Source organism: Mytilus californianus, unplaced genomic scaffold, assembly GCF_021869535.1.
Source record: "Mytilus californianus isolate M0D057914Y unplaced genomic scaffold, xbMytCali1.0.p SCAF_10, whole genome shotgun sequence".
NCBI classification, from domain to species: Eukaryota; Metazoa; Mollusca; class Bivalvia; order Mytilida; family Mytilidae; genus Mytilus; species Mytilus californianus.
Window position 1 is genome coordinate 15,401,160 of NW_026262582.1, and position 19,601 is coordinate 15,420,760.

Genomic DNA, 19,601 nt, shown 5'->3' on the forward strand with positions numbered 1-19,601 from the left:
TTTATTCGTCCGATACTTGATTATTCATCAGAAGTTTGGGATAATTGTGGGAACATAAATTCTGATCGGATAGAAAATATTCAAATCGAGGCTGCTCGCATTGTTACTGGATTACCAAGTTATGCTAGCCGAAACGCTATTTACAGGGAGACGGGATGGGAAAAATTAAGCGTAAAGCGGGAGGTAAAAAAGTTGGCCATGTTTTATAAAATTATTAACAATCAGGCTCCAGATTATCTACATGACTTGGTTCCAGAATTTGTATCTGATATTAGTAATTACAATTTACGAAACAGACACAATATAACTATTCCAGTGAATCGTTTGTCGGTTTATCAACATTCTTATTTCCCAGCATCCATAACATTGTGGAACACTTTAGATATTATTATTAGACAGATTCCTACATTTTCATCATTTAAAAGCAAAATGCATATGTTATACTATAAGAATAAAAAATCTCCGAGACATTTTTACTCTGGAGACCGCTTACTATCTGTATTACATGCAAGGTTGCGAAACCATTGTAGCACTCTTCAATCAGATTTGTTTAATGCAAACTTAGTACAATGCAAATTGTTTATGTGGCTTCATCAATGAAGATGCTAAACATTATTTATTATATTGTAACAATTTTTCATCACAAAGGCTTTTAATGATAAATGAAATCAATGTTTTTGCTGTCAATATTACAATTGAGTTATTGCTCTCTGGTGATGAGTCTTTGAGTTCTGAAGAAAATTATAGTGTTTTTCTATCTGTACAAAAGTATATAAAAAGTACCAAGCGTTTTTCTCAACTTTGACAACCTTATTCTGTATCAGATCTTACTAGAACATGATCAATGTATGCTCTTAGGGGTACGATAATCGAATGATCTTTATGATTGACTTTTGTATTCTGAAACGTTTCCATGGATTTAAGTAAAAAACAAAATTGATACTTACAATTACGTGTAGATTTATTCCGTTTTCCTGTTAATCCGTAACTATAAACTATGAGTGTGTAATTTACATTTAAACAAATTTACTCACATGACTTGTCATGTACACTAACATATTTTATTTTACACAGCTCGGTGTGTTTGTATCTATTTCTACTGAAAATAGGCGCATTCGATTGGTTATATTAAGTGGTAAATATCCATTGATTCGATTCTTAAAATTTGTATGTAATTTATTTTTATATCTTCATGCTAAAATAATAATTGGTTAAAGTCAGATTTATGTAATATTCATTCATGTGTATATTTATGTATATATTGGAGAAGACGTTACTAAGTTGAAAAACTTGTGTCTAATCCATTTGTCATTTTTGAACAATAAAATATGTTTAAACTAGAGAAAATTATGACATTTTATAACTAAAAAAGATCCTATTGTACCTGGCATTTTGCCAAAAAATATTGTTCATACTTATGGAAAACTCAATAGAAATATTAAAGACTTGAGGACTGTTTGTATGTGTCTATTAAGCTATTCAAGTTTTTTTTAAAGGTTTTCAGAACTAGCTGAGTTGAGAGGCATCGATATAACAATTTATTCTACACACGTAAATTTATATGTTAGGAAGAGTAACACGGATATATAGAGAAGGTATGGATGTAGCTATTTCTACAATTAATCGTGTGATTTGTCCTGATTCAATGTTATAAAGGTATATCATGTTATAGATAATGCATATTTAAGGTTTTTTCATGTCGTAGAACAAACCGAGGGGTGTCCGGATTGATCAAATGAAAGACCGACCGTAAGGATGTCTTTCTTTTTGAAATCCTGACACCCGAGGAGTGTTAAACGACAAGTAAACCCTTAAAATATGCATTATCTGACTTATATACCGTCAAAAAATATTATTTTCTACAAAGATTTGCAGAATAAGCATCCTATTTTACCGTACATACTAAAATGAGATACGCCTTTCTAATGCGTTTAGGTTTTAATACGCCCTACGGCTCATTGAGAATGTGAAATAAAACTCCCTTATCAGAAGTCATTATCCAGACACAATGAAAATATTACTGTAAGTGCATAAATAAAGACACAAATGAATTGTTACCACCCGATAACGGTGTATGAAAAATACAAGTCACCTTGTAAGTAATTTATTGTGCCAACTAAGTTTATGGAAGGTGGTGCTTTGTTTTATTTATTACGACAATTTAATCGAATCGAATGAAATATTCAGAATAATTTTCTTTTGAATGGCAATTCATTTTTTAACAGATAATCAGGATTTAAATATATACCCTCCCCACCCCCCCCCCCCCCCCCCTCCTTCATTGTGAGTTAGACGGATGTTTATCAATAGAATATAAGAATACACGTGTATTTTACTAGCTGATCATTTGATAGAGTAAAAGGTATACATAAATGTAAGAAAGTTATGAACTGACACAAAGAGAGAACGAAATCGTAATACATGTACATGTAACACGAAAACGAATATCAATACATGTAGGTCACTGTATGATTTCCTATTCAGTGTGAATAAATAAGATTTTTAAAATCTTACACACGAATGTGTTAAATATTGCCTTTTTTAAAAGTGTTATGGAAAGTTTTATATTTAAATCCATCTCCCATTTATGATTATGTCCCTGTATTGTAGCGATAAATTAACAAAACTTCACATTATTCGTTTCTTAAGTAAAATTGCGGGTCAATGAATATTTTTGAAGAACCTATCAAAGTTTGAACTTTAAAAAATAAATTGCTAAATTGGCAACAGCAAACTATCAAACGAATTAAATTTTGAAGTAAATTATAGTTTGCATTTTTATCGAGGACCTCACAGGGGTCATTATTTTATGCCTTAAAGCATATTTCATTGAAACATGGTATCGTCCGGGTTGATTTTCGAAAGAATGACCTATCGTTCTAAAAAGGAAATAACTCCATATAGGTATATTACTTAAATTAGATAGTATTACATACAAATCTGATGAATAAATATCTCCATCTGTGTTATGTTGTAAATCTGATCATTCTTATAATATTAGATATACAGGACTGTTGTCATATCCGAGAGTTCGGGAAATACCACTTTCAAGTTTGCAGAATAAAGGCGTAGATAGTAAACAAATTGGACTGCAAAGTTTCCGTTTAGGAGGGGCATCGGCTGCTGCAGCGACTGTTGAAGCGGACAGATTGTTAAAAAAACATGGTCGATAATGACACAGCAAAATACGGTTATGTTTAAGATTCGTTGAAGAATCGATTATCCGTTTTTAATAATATTGGAATTTAATTGTGTACTTTGGTTGGCCCTGTCTTTGTTTTTCGAAGCTTTTCTGCACACTGTCAGGCGAGCTGATCATATACAAATGTGTTGAGTCTATTTTGTAAATAATTTATGTTCGTTTGTATTTATGAATTAAAATATAAATAAATTTATTAAATTTATGTAAAATGGTATGCAAAAATCACTACGTGTATTTGTTTATAATTGATACACAAGTTCAATGTATAACATTTGTTAAATGTTTTCATTGATTGAGTTAGAACTGCCCATGCTTTTGCATGAGGTCAATTTAAATATTTCGTGCTATACTTTTGGCGGTTGTAGGAATTTAAGATATTGTCATTCGAGGTACGCTTTTGCTGCATTCAAGTTTCACACCCGACAAACTATATATTTCTTTTATCACTTTTGATTTATATGAATAAAAATGTGTAAAAGAATTGAATCGTTATAACTTGTATTGCGTACATAATGAAAATTGTTGTTATTCTTGTAGATTTATTTTGTGTTTGTTATTTGTTGCGACCTAGCAGACAATAACCGATGAACTTTCGTTTGCATGTGTCTTTAATCAAATGAAAGCGATCTGATACCATACAGAGATTGGTCTGATTATTTTCAATGTAATTGATTAAATTACAATTACTTTATCAATTGTACGATTGAATTAAATTTATGATTACAACATTTCTCAAAGTATCTGATTAAATTAATAATTACATTGACAAGTAATCCTAATTACATCTGATTATAATGAATTTTTAAATAACCCATTAGAATGATTTAAATATTTTCAGGTTTAATAGAACTGTAGCACTTTTTTTAAAGGAATTTATTTGATAGGTTATAAAATTTGAAACTACATCACATATGTACTTTGTCTACCTGTGTTTCTTTGATACATATGACGTGACTCTTTACTTGCAAATCCCGTCATTGTGGAATTGTGCTATTGCAAAAAAAAAATTGTATTCTTGTCTTTCATTTTTGCTAATGTGCTTTGTCTATATGCCTTTTTGTGTTTCTTTGATGGGTCACTGATGGGTCTTATGTAGACGAAACGCGCGTCTGGCGTATTAAATTATAAGCCTGGGACTTTTGATAGCTATTATTTGTGTGTGTCTATGTTCTGTATGTTCTCCCATTTATTAGTATTGTAGTCCTGTCATGTAATCTTGTCATTTTAATGTTATATTTAACATTGTCATAAAAGCGGGAGGTTTGGCTAGCCACAATACCAGGTTCAACCCACCATTTTTTCTTAAAATGTCCTGTACCAAGTCAGGAAAATGGCCATTGTTATATTATAGTTCGTTTCTTTGTGTGTTGCATTTTAGTGTTGAGGTTCTGTTGTGTCGTTGTTCTCCTCTTATATTTGATGTGTTTCCCTCAGTTTTAGTTTGTTACCCGGATTTGTTTTTTTCTCAATCGATTTATGAATTTCGAATAGCGGTATACTACTGTTGCCTTTATTTGATACAATGACGTGGCTCTGTATTTATACATCCCGTAATTGTGTTATTGTTCTATGGTAAATTTTTGTTTTCTTGACTTTTAATTTTTGCTAAATGTGATTTGTCTATATGCCTTTTCGTGCCTTTTTAGTGATTAAGATTATAACACAATGTTGACTACTGTACCCCATTTTTTTACATTTTTACCTATTATGTCTGTTTGTTTTATTTACACATCGTTGTCAATATAATGAAATCCACCATTTTCTACATAAGAAAATGCCTGTACCAAGTCAGGAATATGACAGTTGTTATCCATTCGTTTGATGTGTATGAGCTTTTGATTTTGCCATTTGATTAGGGACTTTCCGTTTTGAATTTTCCCCCGAGTTCAGTATTTTTGTGATTTTACTTTTCCCAAGACTTAACTGACTCTATCGGTACTCTACCAGAACGATGCTTAATTGTTTCTATAAAAATGCGTTTGCTGTATTTCTGTTGGAGTTCTTAAATAACTTAAATTGCTGTCTGTTGAACGGAACAGGAGACAGTTCAAAGGACAAATTTACGTACGTTTCGCCTCTAGGTAAATCTGTCGCTGACTGCATGCTCCGTTGAATACATTTAACGATTTCGAGGTAACACTTGTGTCGAACTTGTTGATCAATCACAATATTGAATTACATCAAGAGTCCCAGATTACTCAATGTTACAGTGTTCATTTTGTTATTTGGAATATCGAAGTTATACAAGTTAGCAAGCAACATTAGTAACTAAAACGCATATTTTTGAAAGCAACTAATGTAAAATATGTGAAAATAGGACATCACGAACATCCCAAATGATATATTCGAGAGCGAACGATGTATGCGTTGTTTATACAAAGTAGTCGAATAACAACTCGATCACCATTACATTGAACAAAGCTATGACACGCTACTGAATGCAATTCATGACAAAATGAACAATGTATTTGAATACAACGATCTTGGACAAAGGACACAAAAACGTAAAAGCTGCAACACAAAGCCGTACACGAACAACGAATTACGAAATCTACTTCATGAGGTAAATATTGCAGAAAAAGACTATTAGAGTTACCAGGATGAGCGTCGAGCAACAACAAAACGCAAGGAGATATTCAAAATAAAGCGCAGACAATTTGATAAACGTCTGCGACAAAAAGAACGGAAATATACAGCTCCAAGACTGAATCGAATTAAATCAATCAATCGGGGCATTCCAACAGAATTTTGGCTTAAAATCAGTCAATTAGATCAAGGAAAAACCCAGATAAACATTGAGAGTTTCAGTCTTGGCGATGGAAAGAGGAGTATTCCAAACTGTTCTCTAGTGAAAATACAAAAGTCGATTCTGAATTTATTGAGCAACTGAAAAACCTTGATTTACAACTAGAGCGTTAATATGAAAACATCACTGTAAATAATGAGACATATATTGACAACACGAGCACATCTGCATTGAACAAACCTATTTCTTTTGATGAAACGAAACGTGCGCTAATGTGTTTAAAAAATGGCAAAGCAGTATGAACAGACAATTTACCTGATGAAATACTGAAAAGTGATATACTGATGAAAGCTCTTCACAAACTGTTCAGTATATGTTTTAGCTATGGAATTGTTCCAGATCCTTGGTAAAAAGTATTGACAGGTTAATCGATTGGTATGAAAGACGGGGATTTGGGAAGTTTCTGATTATCTATAGATGTACAAATAAAGGAGACATCTATCCACCAAAGCCCAGATGACATGATATTTTATAAACATATGTTGATCATATGATCAAAACGTATGTTTTTCATAATAGGTTCTCAACATACGTGTTTCATATGATTTGATAATTTGAAAAAGTACGTTCTTCATATAAAAATTCATTTTGTAATTTTTTCCTGTGTACGGCGTAACTGGGATATAGAGATATAGTCATTTATGTACGTTACACAGCTAGCATCCGTTTGGTTGTGACGGATATTGAATATGCAACTACATACTATCGACATTGGTACGTCGTAATCTCCCAGTCACTTAAAAACAACGTGCAATTTTCACTCATCAAAAGAGAAAAAACAACATGAAATCACCTTTTGATTAGTCAGAAGGTTGCTAAATTGTGACCCTACAAGGCCAGATTGTATTTAAAATATCCGTCCTACGTTTCAATCTTATGTCATGAGTGCAGTTGCATGTGAAAATAAATTAATGTAACTTTTAACATAAGTGCGAAAAATCATGAATACTTCAAATTAACTAGACGATCACTTTACGATCGTCCCAGAGGGTATCACCAGCCCAGTAGTCAGCACTTCGGTGTTGACATGAATATCAATTATATGGTCATTTTTATAAATGAACTGTTTTCAAAAGTAGGAATTATTTGAAATACGAAGGCTTTTCTTATCCCAGGCATAGATTACCTTAGCCGTATTTAGCACTACGTTTTGGAATTTTCGATTCGCAATGCTCTTCTTGTTTGGCTTTCTAACTATTTTGATCTGAGCGTCGTAGACGAAACGCGCGTCTGGCATATCAAATTATAAGCCTGGTACCTTTGATAACTATTTACAATCGTTTATTCTATTATTAGATATTGTGAAAAATGTAAACGACATTAATTTTAAACATCTAATCCAAAATCCCTATCATATGTATCATTGAAACGTATATTGAAAATTATTGCATCTCCCGTCGTATGTATCCTGACTCAGCAGAAATATGTACTATCGAAAACCAGACACAATCTATCAAATTATAGATCAAACAATTATTTTGGCATACAAAGATAATAGACAAAAAAAAAACTGCAATCGCCAGTTAATTCACAGACGACGATGTTATGAGAACGAGCAGCTGAGCAATTTAAAATTGAAGTAATGACATAATACTACATTGTTTTGTAATATCTAAATATTAAATATTTTAATTAATACCCAAACAATCAATATTACTACAACAGGATCGACGGACAATTAGCATTCAGTGAATAAATCTCTTTAATGGTTCCAACAACATCTCCAATTGTTTTACTGGTATTGATATTAATATTTAGAGACGTGTATGATGATGGAAAAAGTTTAAGATATTATGTTTCATTTATCATGTTTATTAACATTATTTTCATTTTCTAGAAGTCTTACGACGATAAGAAATTAAAAAATACTTACTGAACTTATCTTGTTTTTTGTATTCACATGTACATTTACTGCATATAGATAAAAAGGCCCTCTTCAGATGACTGATAATAATTAACGGTGGTACCAATGACGATCTATCATAATATTCCCGGACGAGTGAAAATCTGTGAAATTTCCAAACCAGTTCGTTGTTGTCTTGCACTGTTGTAAATGTATGCCTTTAATAAAATAAAGCAATGGCATTATTGCATAAGACAATTTGATATGAAACATATGTTTTTTTAAAAGGGTAATGTTTCTAGAAAGAAATACTAGATTTGGGAAATTACCATTCTTTGAACAAATACCAAGATACAAACGTTTACATTTCTCAAGCAAACAATAGTTTCAATATACAAATGCCTTTGCTTTATAATTTTTTGTGCAAAGTAATCATTCTACTATGCTAGAACAATGCACACGGTAAAATAAGGTTTCAATGCTTACCAGTTACACAATGTATCTATAACTATATACCTTAGCACGGTTTATTGCTCAAAAGTAGCTTTGCTATATAAAGAAAATGTTGTAAAAAAAATAAAAGCACAATATAAATTTATGCGTCTAAAGTCCTTTTCTGGATTTAATTTGATTCAAAGTTTCAAAGTCAAATATTTAATCTAAGGTTAAAATATGCAGCAGTAGTAAACCGCCGTTCAATAGCAATAAATCGACCAAGCGAAAACAAATACGGCTCTCGGGATTAAATGTGTGTGAGTTTCAAAACATAAGTTTTGTTATAATTTCAAAGGTATATTTTTATCAGATAAACATGATAAAACAACCGAGAGTCAAGTTAATACGATTCATATCAAGGTATTAAACACATTGACTGAAAAGTTGCTAGGCTGTATAATTGACGTTAGTATAAAAACTGAATCAAAGTTGACATTATTGTACTAATACAATTCTATTTTTACAGAAATTATCAAAAGAACATGTATAATTGAGCACAACTTACACGAGGAAAATAAAATCAAACAAAAGCTCAGATTTAATACAGAACGTTTAACATTTTACATGCGCTTAATTATGCATTGTAAAGTATTTAGTTTTAGCGGAACTCTACAAGTAACACGAAGAAATGTAATCAACATAGACCATTACTATGCAATTAATCAAGAGGCAAGGTAAGACAATAAATTACAACATATTTACGACGTCTACATCTTAACGACAGGCAGTCATTATACTTACGAAAACATTGCAATGAGAATGTTGACAAGGATTATGTGTGTTACCACCATGTAAACACCAAGCACTACCGTATTCATTTGGTTAATCTCCGGACATCTATCAATAGTCCCATTTTGATATAGTGTAACATCATCCGTGCAAGTAGATGGCTCTTTTCCTTTTAAAAAATAGATACAGATGTATATTGCTATCAAATCATTGCTGACTTTTTTATATGATTATATGCGATAACTCTGTAGTGTATTCATAGTCAATTTACAAACCAATCGTCCGATAAAGCAGGCTTATGTCAAGATATGATTTGAAGCATCGTCTGTCTTTTTTATTTTGGAGACATCCCTAGTTTTTTAAGACACAATTTTGAAATTGATTGGTAGACAGAAAATACTAAAATACCGAACTCCAAGGAATATTCATTTTTTTTAAACGTCTGTTCCACAAACATATAAACAATATCTGTTTCCTTTCACTGCATTTATTATTTTAGTTCCTAGATTTTGTAAGGTTGAACACATAATAAATCCAACTCCATAAAGTGATGAACTGATAAACTAAAGACTAAAACCAGATACCAGACTTAAAACAAATTTACGCAAGATCCGTGTTTCGTTTACAAAGGACTCATCAGTTACGCTCGAACAATAACATTTGAAAATAAAGTACGGAGATAACAGACAATAAATTATTATCCTGGTTTCTTTGATAACTATAACTAAACCGCTTGTTGAGTAAACTCGTTCACAATTGCTTTGAATGTGTTCTTTTCTTGACGAAAATTACTAAGAAGGGCTATTTAGTAGAACATTTAGACGAGCCGGTGATTGTTATATGATAAACATGTTTCAAAGGTTTTGGTATTCGGTAAACAGATGGTACATTTTTATCATCCTCTATATGCAAAACGGCAAAGGGACGGAAATGTGATTTTCGTAAATGATACGAGGAATTCGTAAATGTAATGATAATTCAATAAAATAATATGTCGGCGGTAAAAGCATAAACATACCGATACCATGTTGGTGAAATTTGCTGTTACATGTTGAAAATTATTTCAAATAAAGTAATATATCTATAATACGAAAAGCTCTTGATTCTTTGACCTCCTGTTACTATAGGGGCTACACCTTTTGTCCTTTTTAACCTGTTACAAGTTTGAATAAATTTTGGATATTATAATAATTTTTACCTTTCCAATCAATGACGACATACGTAATGTCAAAATAGCTTATGGTACTGGTAAAATAAGACTAGATGATAGTATTTTTATATTGATTTAAAAATATGGATATTGCGTAGTTGATGATTTGCTCTTATAATTGTTTTTAAATTATTTTATAATATATGTCTTGCAAAACTCCTTGCACGTCTTTGACTATACGTGTCCTCCATATTGGTTTCAATTGTAGAATAAGTTTTTGAATAGAGAAAATCGCAACCGTTGAATTTATTGAGCATAAGCGTTCTTTTTTTTAAATAAGACCTCGAAAAAAATTGAGTTGAGAAACAGACACATCGTAAAGGTCAAACAGTTGGTGATGGTGACAGTACAAATAACGTCAATTCAAATTAAATTCAAGACAGACAGATACCCCGAAAAAGAAGTATGTGTATTGTTAATATGTAAAAGACATTAGATTCAGCAAATGGTATGTTAATGCTGATAATTGGCAACGAGAAGGTTGAAATCGTCATGTTTAATATATTTATCGCTATTTTACGAAATGTTCCTTTGATCTTACTGACTGATAATTTCCTTTCTCAGCACAGTTGAGTGATATGAAAAATTATCGCTAGAAACAAAGGGGCACAGGTGCCCGTTGTCAATGAAATTAACAACGTCGTCATATGTAAAATAGCGATAAACAGATTATCATTGGTCATCTCAACTCTATTGCTTTTCTCACTTTCGCCGTACCGGCTCAAGCAATAAAATCAATCTCGTCGAGATGATCAACGATAATCTATAACGATCATCTATACGTATCAATATAAAGTAAAATATCAAGGGATAAAGCAACCAATTGGTTTTTGGTACTATCCCAAATTTTATTCACTAGGATATATGAGATGAAAGCACTTACTGATATATGATGTTTTGAGTGAAAGGACACCATCAATATATCTAAAAGGGAATGTCTTATTCTGTTAGTCTTTCAAACGTTGTTTAGGAGGTTTGCTTAGTAAGAGTGCAAAAACATGTTAGGTCGTATAGATGCACACTGAATACGGAATAACGACTGTTCTCGAAATCAAAATTAGCAAACGGCTGTAATAAAAGGCTGAAATAACTCATTAAATGTGTTAAATGTACCACAGGTAATAATGATCGTGATTTGGCAGTATTAATTCCTTTGGTAAAATAAACCCCTCGCAAAAGAACATTTTAGTAACTTGACTGCAGCTAGCATATACATTTTCGAAAACGACATTAATAAAGGCTACAGTAGTATATCGCTGTTAAGTAGTCAATAATCGATTAATGGAAAACAAATTCGAGTCACAAACCAAAACCGAAGGAAAAACATCAACTTTAAGATGAAAAACAACGGAATAACAGAAACACTAAACTGCTACAAAAACAAACGCCAACATACATAGACACGGATTATTTTATAACAACCATATTCCTGTCTTGGTACAGGACATTTTAAGAAAAAAAAAACAGTGATATGAAATCTGAGTATATGTCGATTTGTATTTAAAAAGAGTTTTTGTACACTTAAATCTCAAGTTTGTCATACGTTGTAGTGTTTTGTTTAATTTGTATACATATAGTAATTTGCGAGTAAATAGATATAAATACACTCACGCAAACAACTTACGATATAACTAACCTGGTCATAATCATAACTTCTTAAATAATATGTGTCCAAACTATTTTAAGAATTAACCCTCATCAGAAAAGCTTAAATCCAAAAATTAAAAACCTAAGAATGATTAGAAAAAATAGAAACGTTTAGAGCTATGTATTTTGAAAGAGACGCAACAAACTATCGGATGTGGTCGAGTGGTCTAGAGCGCTGGACATGAGGCTAAGCGATTGCTGCTGTAGTGTATCAAAGGTGTGAGTTCGAATCCCGCTGAGGGACGGACAAAAATATGTCAGGTGTAATTTCAGACTAATATATATATTTATATATATATTATAAATCATGTCAGTACCAAAGCACTGACTATTGAGCTAATGATACATTGTGGGAATAACATTTCACTACCATAATTGAGGTATCGAGAGTTATGTATCTAAATGAAATGTATGGACTGTATATCTGTGTTACCTTCAAATTGATCTAGGAACAATTCTCCATATAACTGCCAGTATGGCATATATATGATTTCCTTGAACAGTTGAAAGCTGGGTGTAGAATTTGGATACATCGTTGATTGGTAAATAACACCAAAACCAAATAGAAACACAGCAAATATTAAGAGAAAGAATACAATGTCGAACATCTGAAACGAAAGTATGTGTAAATAAAGCTTTATGAAATTGTAAAATAATGATGACGATGGTGATGATGATGATGATGATGATGATGATGATGATGATGATGATGATGATAATGATGATGATGATGATGATGATGATGATGATGATGATGATGATGATGATGATGATGATGATATAAAGTATTGATGTATTTTACCATCGAATGTAGTATTGATTAGTTTTAATGGTCCTGGTAAACACTGGCTGTATTATGGGCAGTATTTGTACTCGACTGCACTGTGTTTTACTGAAACATGTTATTTATTCTCTACCTGTAATTTTCCCGTTTTGAATGTCTGAACTATACTCGGCAAAAGGTCTGAATCATACTCAAGTGATTTACTAATCAAACTCGAACAGTTTGTTTCTTCAAAAACAATGATTTTTTCTACTGTGCCTTTTTGTTGTTGCTTTCTTTGCTTTTTTTTTTTTACAAAAAACATATATAAATTACACAGATAACATTTCCAACTTAAATGTATATTTTTTATCTCATATCAAAATAGTACATCAAATAAAAAACAAACTTCATAATATTTCAAGCAAATGTATTACAACACAATATTTTACATATAACTTTGCACTAATTATATTTTAATCTGTTTTCGAATTATGGGTAAATGAAACTTACCATTCTTCCAATCATGATAACTTTTGGTCCAATGTGTTTAGAGACAAGAAAAAATTGCATGCTGTTGATAATAAATAACCCCAATGTTATTGCATAAGTCATTCGTGCGTGGTAGAAAATCTCAGCGGACAAGATTAACCGAAGAAATACCGAAGCAGTCAACATACTGTACATCACAATTTCAAAGAGCGTCCAAAAACTGAACCATGTCATCAAACTCAATGATATTTGCCTAATCATAAAAGCCTGGAAGATAAAATATATTAAATCGAAAAAAGAAGATATATAGTATATTATCAATTGAACATCTAACATAGAATATCAAAGATTGAACCGGTTACTAGGTGATGTGCCACACATTGCTAAACTTATATTTATTACCATGTTTCTTATTAGTAGACTGCTCCAAAGAAGTTTGTCTTCTTATTAAACATCTTTCCAGATTTGGATAAATTTGACAAAGACATATATTACTCGAATTTTGAATGTTACATTTTATACAAGATAGTGTGATTTGCAAAGTAGTCAAGGCATAATTTCGCTGAGTGAAGAACAGCATTTCCAAATCATATTCCGTTGTGATCATGTGTCACTTTTCAATGTTTACCAACATGAACATTAGATACATGAATCATTTAAACAACTTAGAACTATTAAATACAAATATTTGGATTTCCAAATATATGCGTGTAAATGAGAAGACCCGAAAACACATTGTATTGCATAGGACATTGTATAACACCATAACGACTACAAAAAAAAACCTTTTGGATAAGAGAAATTGGGAACAGCCATTCCCTATGGATGCAATGACAAAATTGATGGCGTAGGTATTGTGTCTAGACCCTTAAAAGCTATCAACATAAGCAATATTTTTAACAAGACATCTGTACAAAAAAACTATACCTGATTACCTCAAAAATAAAGCTACATCTGTTATTTTATATACTTACACCAAGTCTATTGCATTCATGATTTTCAACCACCAGAGGGTTTTTGAAGCCTTTCACCTCAAAGATATGCAATTTAAACCTTATGATAATTCATGTCCATCGTAATAATACAATTAAAGTACAACTGGTCATGTTATTACTGGCGACCTTGTCATCGTAACCAATGAACAACTAAGAGAGTTGTTAGTCAAGGGACCAGAATATAGAATTACCCTACCCATCAATCTGAAAAAGAACTTCAGGTTACTGATGGATACAGTTGAAGACTATGCCATAAAATGGTTGAACCGCGAGCCAGATGAACCAGAACTGGACACTTTGTCTAAAGTGATCAAAGCTATTCGATCATGCATTTAGAAACTATGATGTATTATGAGCACGTCATGATAAGGGTTTCTAACCATTCAAGATCCCGGAGGTTGTGAAAGATATATCCTCTCTGCATGAAAAATACGTCTTTGTTCCAACAGGGAACGCCGCCGATAATATTGTCCTCAAATGAAAAAAAATACTTGCTATGTCTCACAAAGAGCTTGGAATAAACAGCAAAACTGGTAATCCTACATATTCGGTATCATCTTAATAATCATTTACAAAGGATGCAATTTTAAAAAATCACAAATTTGTCCCTCTTTTTTTTGGTTTTAACATTAATTTAAAGAAAACGAAGAAAATCTACCGGCATTATACTTGATACCAAAGGTTCACAAAACTCCTTATAAAGATCAATACATAGCCGAATCATCATCTTGATCAACTTAACATCTTTCTAAAGTGCTGACGACCATTCTTTCTACAGTGAAAGATGGCTTTCAAAAATATTGTGATGACATATATTCCACCAGTGGTGTCAATCAGATGTGGATTCTGAAAAAAATCTAAAGATCTACTGTTAAATCTTAGACCACCATCTCTGCAATTTTACAGCAACATTAAAACTTTTGATCTTTGAATGTTTCTACGCTTAACCCTACTATTCCCCCATTCTCAATTGCAAGATCGACTTCTCCATCTCATTAAACAGGGCTTTTTCTATAAAAATGAGAATCGTATTCATTTCTTGACCGACCCTGCGATGGCTGTATAGCCAGTCAAGGTCTTTAAAAACTCCCATCATCATCATACATTTCTTGGTATTGGTTATACTAATTCTTATTTTGTGAAGAACCACACTGATTCTATCAGAAATTATACTGAATATGATAATATCAAAATACTGGACTTTTTGATTGACAATCAATTTGCTGAATTTAGAGGATTGATATTATAACATTCGATATTCCAATGAGTACTTATTGTGCAGCCCTACTGACCGATTTGTTTTTGTAATCGTATAAAGTCAGAATTCATTTATTACCTTCTAAAAGACAAAAAGAAGAAGCATCTTCCGAAATTCTTTAATTTTACTCTTAGATATATAAATTATGTTCTATCACTGCATAACCCATATTTTAGTCAGTACTTATATTTCATTCATTCCAGTAAACTTGAAATTAAGGATACTTTAGATACTAGAAGGACTGCTTCATACCATGATATTTTCCTCAATATGATACAAAAAGACGACTTCACATTAAAATCTATCATAATAGATATCGGCAATAAGTGAAATTAGGCAATAAGCTTAAATCCTAGGCAATAGGCTAACACCTAGGCAGTAAGTCTATTGCCTAAATGATGTTAGACATTAGTCTTAAATCCTAGAAAATGTGTGCAGGCATTAAGCTTAATGCCTAAAATATAATTGCGAGTAAATAAAAGACAGTTATTCATTTAGATAAAAAAAAATTGCTACATAATAACATTATGAGAACTGAAGTTTAAAATGTCATCTAACGGAAATGAAATCACTAAAATATAAATTATTATAACTCATCAAATAATACTTTAAAAATATGTAACTTGATGGAAATTTGTGTTAAAATCATTTGTTACTACAAGTTGTGGAACTGTGGCACTGACTTTTGCACTGTCTCCCGGTTTTTTTAGCAGTTGCATTGGTTATTTAAACATTTGGATTTACATGCACATTTGAAAAATCCTTGACCTCCGAAAAAAGACTGGTATTGGTACGGCCACTGTTTGACCAACTTCTTGTGTAACTAGTTCTTTTTTGCTTCTGGCTATCATAGTGTGTGCTTGCTTCCATAGCTCAATAACAATGGCGAACTCTGTTGGTATCAATCGTACAATTTGGACATTACACCTTCAAACCGTACCCCCCTTTACTAACAGTAGTTCCACATATTATTAGGTTAAAAGCAACCTCTGGACACATTTTTACGTAAGAGCTTTAATGTTACAAAATTTTGTAAGTTGATCTTGGAACACCATAAGAAATTAATAGTTTCTATCTGGGTTTGATTGAAAATCCATCAAATCAACTTGTCCTCTACTGTTAAAGTCTTCAGATAAAATGGGCTTCACTACTACGCCTTTCCCTAAATGTTTTTTTTTTTTATATATTAAAATTTTCCCAAAGTGAAAGAAATAGTTCAATAGCATCACGGGAAATATTAGCATATCCATTATTTAGTTGTTTAGTCATGCGGTCTCTGCCGCCATGTCCTGTTTCTTTATGTGCCTTTTCCAAAATACAATAGATTTCCTTTAGGAAGACATACATTTTTAAATTTCTCTCATCATTCTCCTTGACTTTAGTAACAACATCTCGAAATCTATAATGGTAAAAATGTCATACCTTTTTAAATTGTAGTTATCTTTTGTGACCTTCTTTTTCTGATGATTCCAAAAGTTTAATCTTTGCCAAAAGATCATGGTATTTTTCTAAAGGGCATATGTTCCTTGTTTCCCTGATTCGAATTTACACCGCAATGATTGAAGAAATTCGTCCTTAATAGACATATTGTCACTTAATGCTAATAATTTAGATAAAGAAGTGAAAGAGACAAGAATGGGGTATTTAACAAAATTTTTAACGAAGAAAATTTACTTATCCCAAAAAAATGGAAAAATGGTGTGAGCAGAAAAACATATCTTAATTTTGACTACTTTTGACCAGTTTAAACCAACTCGACTTGTGAAGTGTAATATGATTTTCGAATAATTATTATAATCATTTTATAGAATCTCACTCTCTTGTTGTATTGGATACAGATTTAGCATGTTTCTATGTTTAACCAATTTGTAAAGGTCATCATGTTCATACAATCAGTTTTTTTTAAATCTTTTTTATTTTTGTAATACCAAAAAAAAGTACGAGTTAATTCTGTTTTGAATATGAAAATACTAAAATTTGAAGATCTGTCAAATGAATGGATATTACTATTAGGAATTTAATTGAGAAACTACTTTATATCAAGAATAAATCACCGAATATACATAAATTCCGGAGTTCACTTATTGCCTAAAATTATGCTCGGCAATAGGTTGAATAATCATCATCAGATTTCAGGAAATAATCTTAATGCCTGAAAATTTCAGGCAATAACTTAATGCCTAGGCATTAGCTTATTACCTAGGATTTAAGCTTAATGCCTAATTTCACTTATTGCCGCTAACATATATACAGAAGTGTGCAGACACTTCTCTAACAGAGTTATAAGGAGGAAAGATTAAAGATGACACTCTTATATTTTATGGACATCATCATGAATTGGTTGATCTACACGATGTGTCTGTGTCCAAACTATCTAAACATATATTTTTACCATGTCTTAGATAGTGTTTTACCATCTCCGTCGTCTGAACTGCTAAGTACCGAACGTGACCTTTTCCCGAGTATAAAATTTAGAATGGAAATGAGGAATGTGTTAAAGAGACAACAACCAGGCGAAAGAGCAGATAACAGCCGAAGGCCACCAATGGGTCTTCAATGCAGCGCGAAAATCCCGCACCCGGAGGCATGCTTCAGCTTGCCCCTAAACAAAAATGTATACTAGTTCAGTGATAATGGACGTCATACTAAACTCCGAAATATATATAAAAGAAACTAAAATTAAAAATCATACAAGACTAACAAAGGCCAGAGGCTCCTGCCAGGCGCACAAATGCAGCGGGGTTAAACATGTGTTTTGAGATCTCAACCCTCCCCCTATACCTCTAGCCAATATAGCAAAAACAAACACACAACAATACGTATGACATTGTCGAGTGTGAATTCGCATTGCTATACGACGTGTTTTATTTTTATTTCTTATCTGTTTGCTAATGTTTAGATAATTAATAAGCTAGTTAGTGCATATGATTTTTAGTTTAGAGCAACTATATGTACAGGATTTATTTGTTTTTACACTTTTTTGATTTTGAAGAAAAACCGATATGGTTAGAAAATACAAACAATTACACCATTACTAATACAATTATATTTCAATATTCTTGTAATGGTTAGATAATGCATAAAATAACATCATTACAAATTTATCTCAATTTTAAATTATAGTTTTTTAGATTTGCCAGTATTGTGACGATGATACATTTGTGTGACTATACTTGTGTACTTTCGTAAATTAATTTGAGGTGTTCGTTGTTATTCTGAGGTTTGCATGTTGTAATGTAATGTAATATTATTCAGTTATGTATTTCTCTGTCCTGAGTGTTCTTTTGTTTATTTTACAGTATTCCTGTGACAGGAATGTTGTCGTTTTAGCGATATGCCTAATATTTTAAACATTGCCATATAAGCGGTAAGATTGGCTGGCCATTAAACCAGGTTCTACACATAATCTTTAAAAGTATGATGCAAAATTACAAGCATAGGCCTGGGCACACAGATAAAAAAAACGGCTACCAAAGTTCATACATACTGACCAAAAAGATATTTCAATCTTGCTTTATCTATATAATTTTCAAAATTATTTGAAGATAGTCATCATTTTGTAGTAAATTACTGTTTAGTTTCCAGTATCCCCTTCCTTTTTTAAACGTCTGCTTGAATTGTTGTACGACTTTGCCCCCAGCAGAGCTATAGAAAAACAGTACATTAACGGGTGTTACACGGACACTTTTTAGATGATGCACGGACACTTTTTAGTTGTTACACGGACACTTTTTATGAATAGAATCACTCGTGCATGATCAGTGAGTTCATGGGCACTTTAAATTTCAATTAGATTTGAACTTTTTGTTTCACCGACATATTTCCTGTCTTTTTAATTAAAATATTTACGTTAGCATCAATAACTATATTTTTCTTCGAACAACTCCAGTTACTTTTCATATTAGTACACTAAGGGATTGACCATTTAACTTCAAAAGGTGGGTTATGGTTTTTTTCATAAAAAAAACATTTTGATCCCCAATTTTATGAGAAAAATATATAATATATTATATAGTTGAAAAACTAAATAATTTTCTTACTCAGAAAAGAACACACCCCCTTTTGAAGCTAAATGGTCGGTCCGTAAATTTTTTTTTTTCAATATATGGACATGAATTGTATTCTGGACAATGCTGAAAGAAATACTGGTACCAACGTTTA

The 19,601-nt window shown here is 31.8% G+C and overlaps 2 protein-coding genes across 2 annotated transcripts in view; both read right to left on the reverse strand.

Annotated features, from left to right (window-relative positions):
* LOC127717671 (transient receptor potential cation channel subfamily M member 1-like) overlaps positions 1–19,601 on the reverse strand; it is a 314,087-nt gene that overhangs the window by 104,356 nt on the left and 190,130 nt on the right. The gene's annotated exons all lie outside the window — the stretch shown is intronic.
* LOC127717675 (transient receptor potential cation channel subfamily M member-like 2) overlaps positions 1–19,601 on the reverse strand; it is a 43,349-nt gene that overhangs the window by 7,088 nt on the left and 16,660 nt on the right. Inside the window, exons 4-7 of the mRNA XM_052223420.1 lie at positions 13,209–13,454; positions 12,366–12,540; positions 9,088–9,244; positions 7,882–8,069 (exon numbers count right to left, since the gene is read on the reverse strand). Coding sequence (XP_052079380.1) covers positions 7,882–8,069; positions 9,088–9,244; positions 12,366–12,540; positions 13,209–13,454 — 766 coding nt within the window. The remainder of the gene's footprint in view (positions 1–7,881; positions 8,070–9,087; positions 9,245–12,365; positions 12,541–13,208; positions 13,455–19,601) is intronic.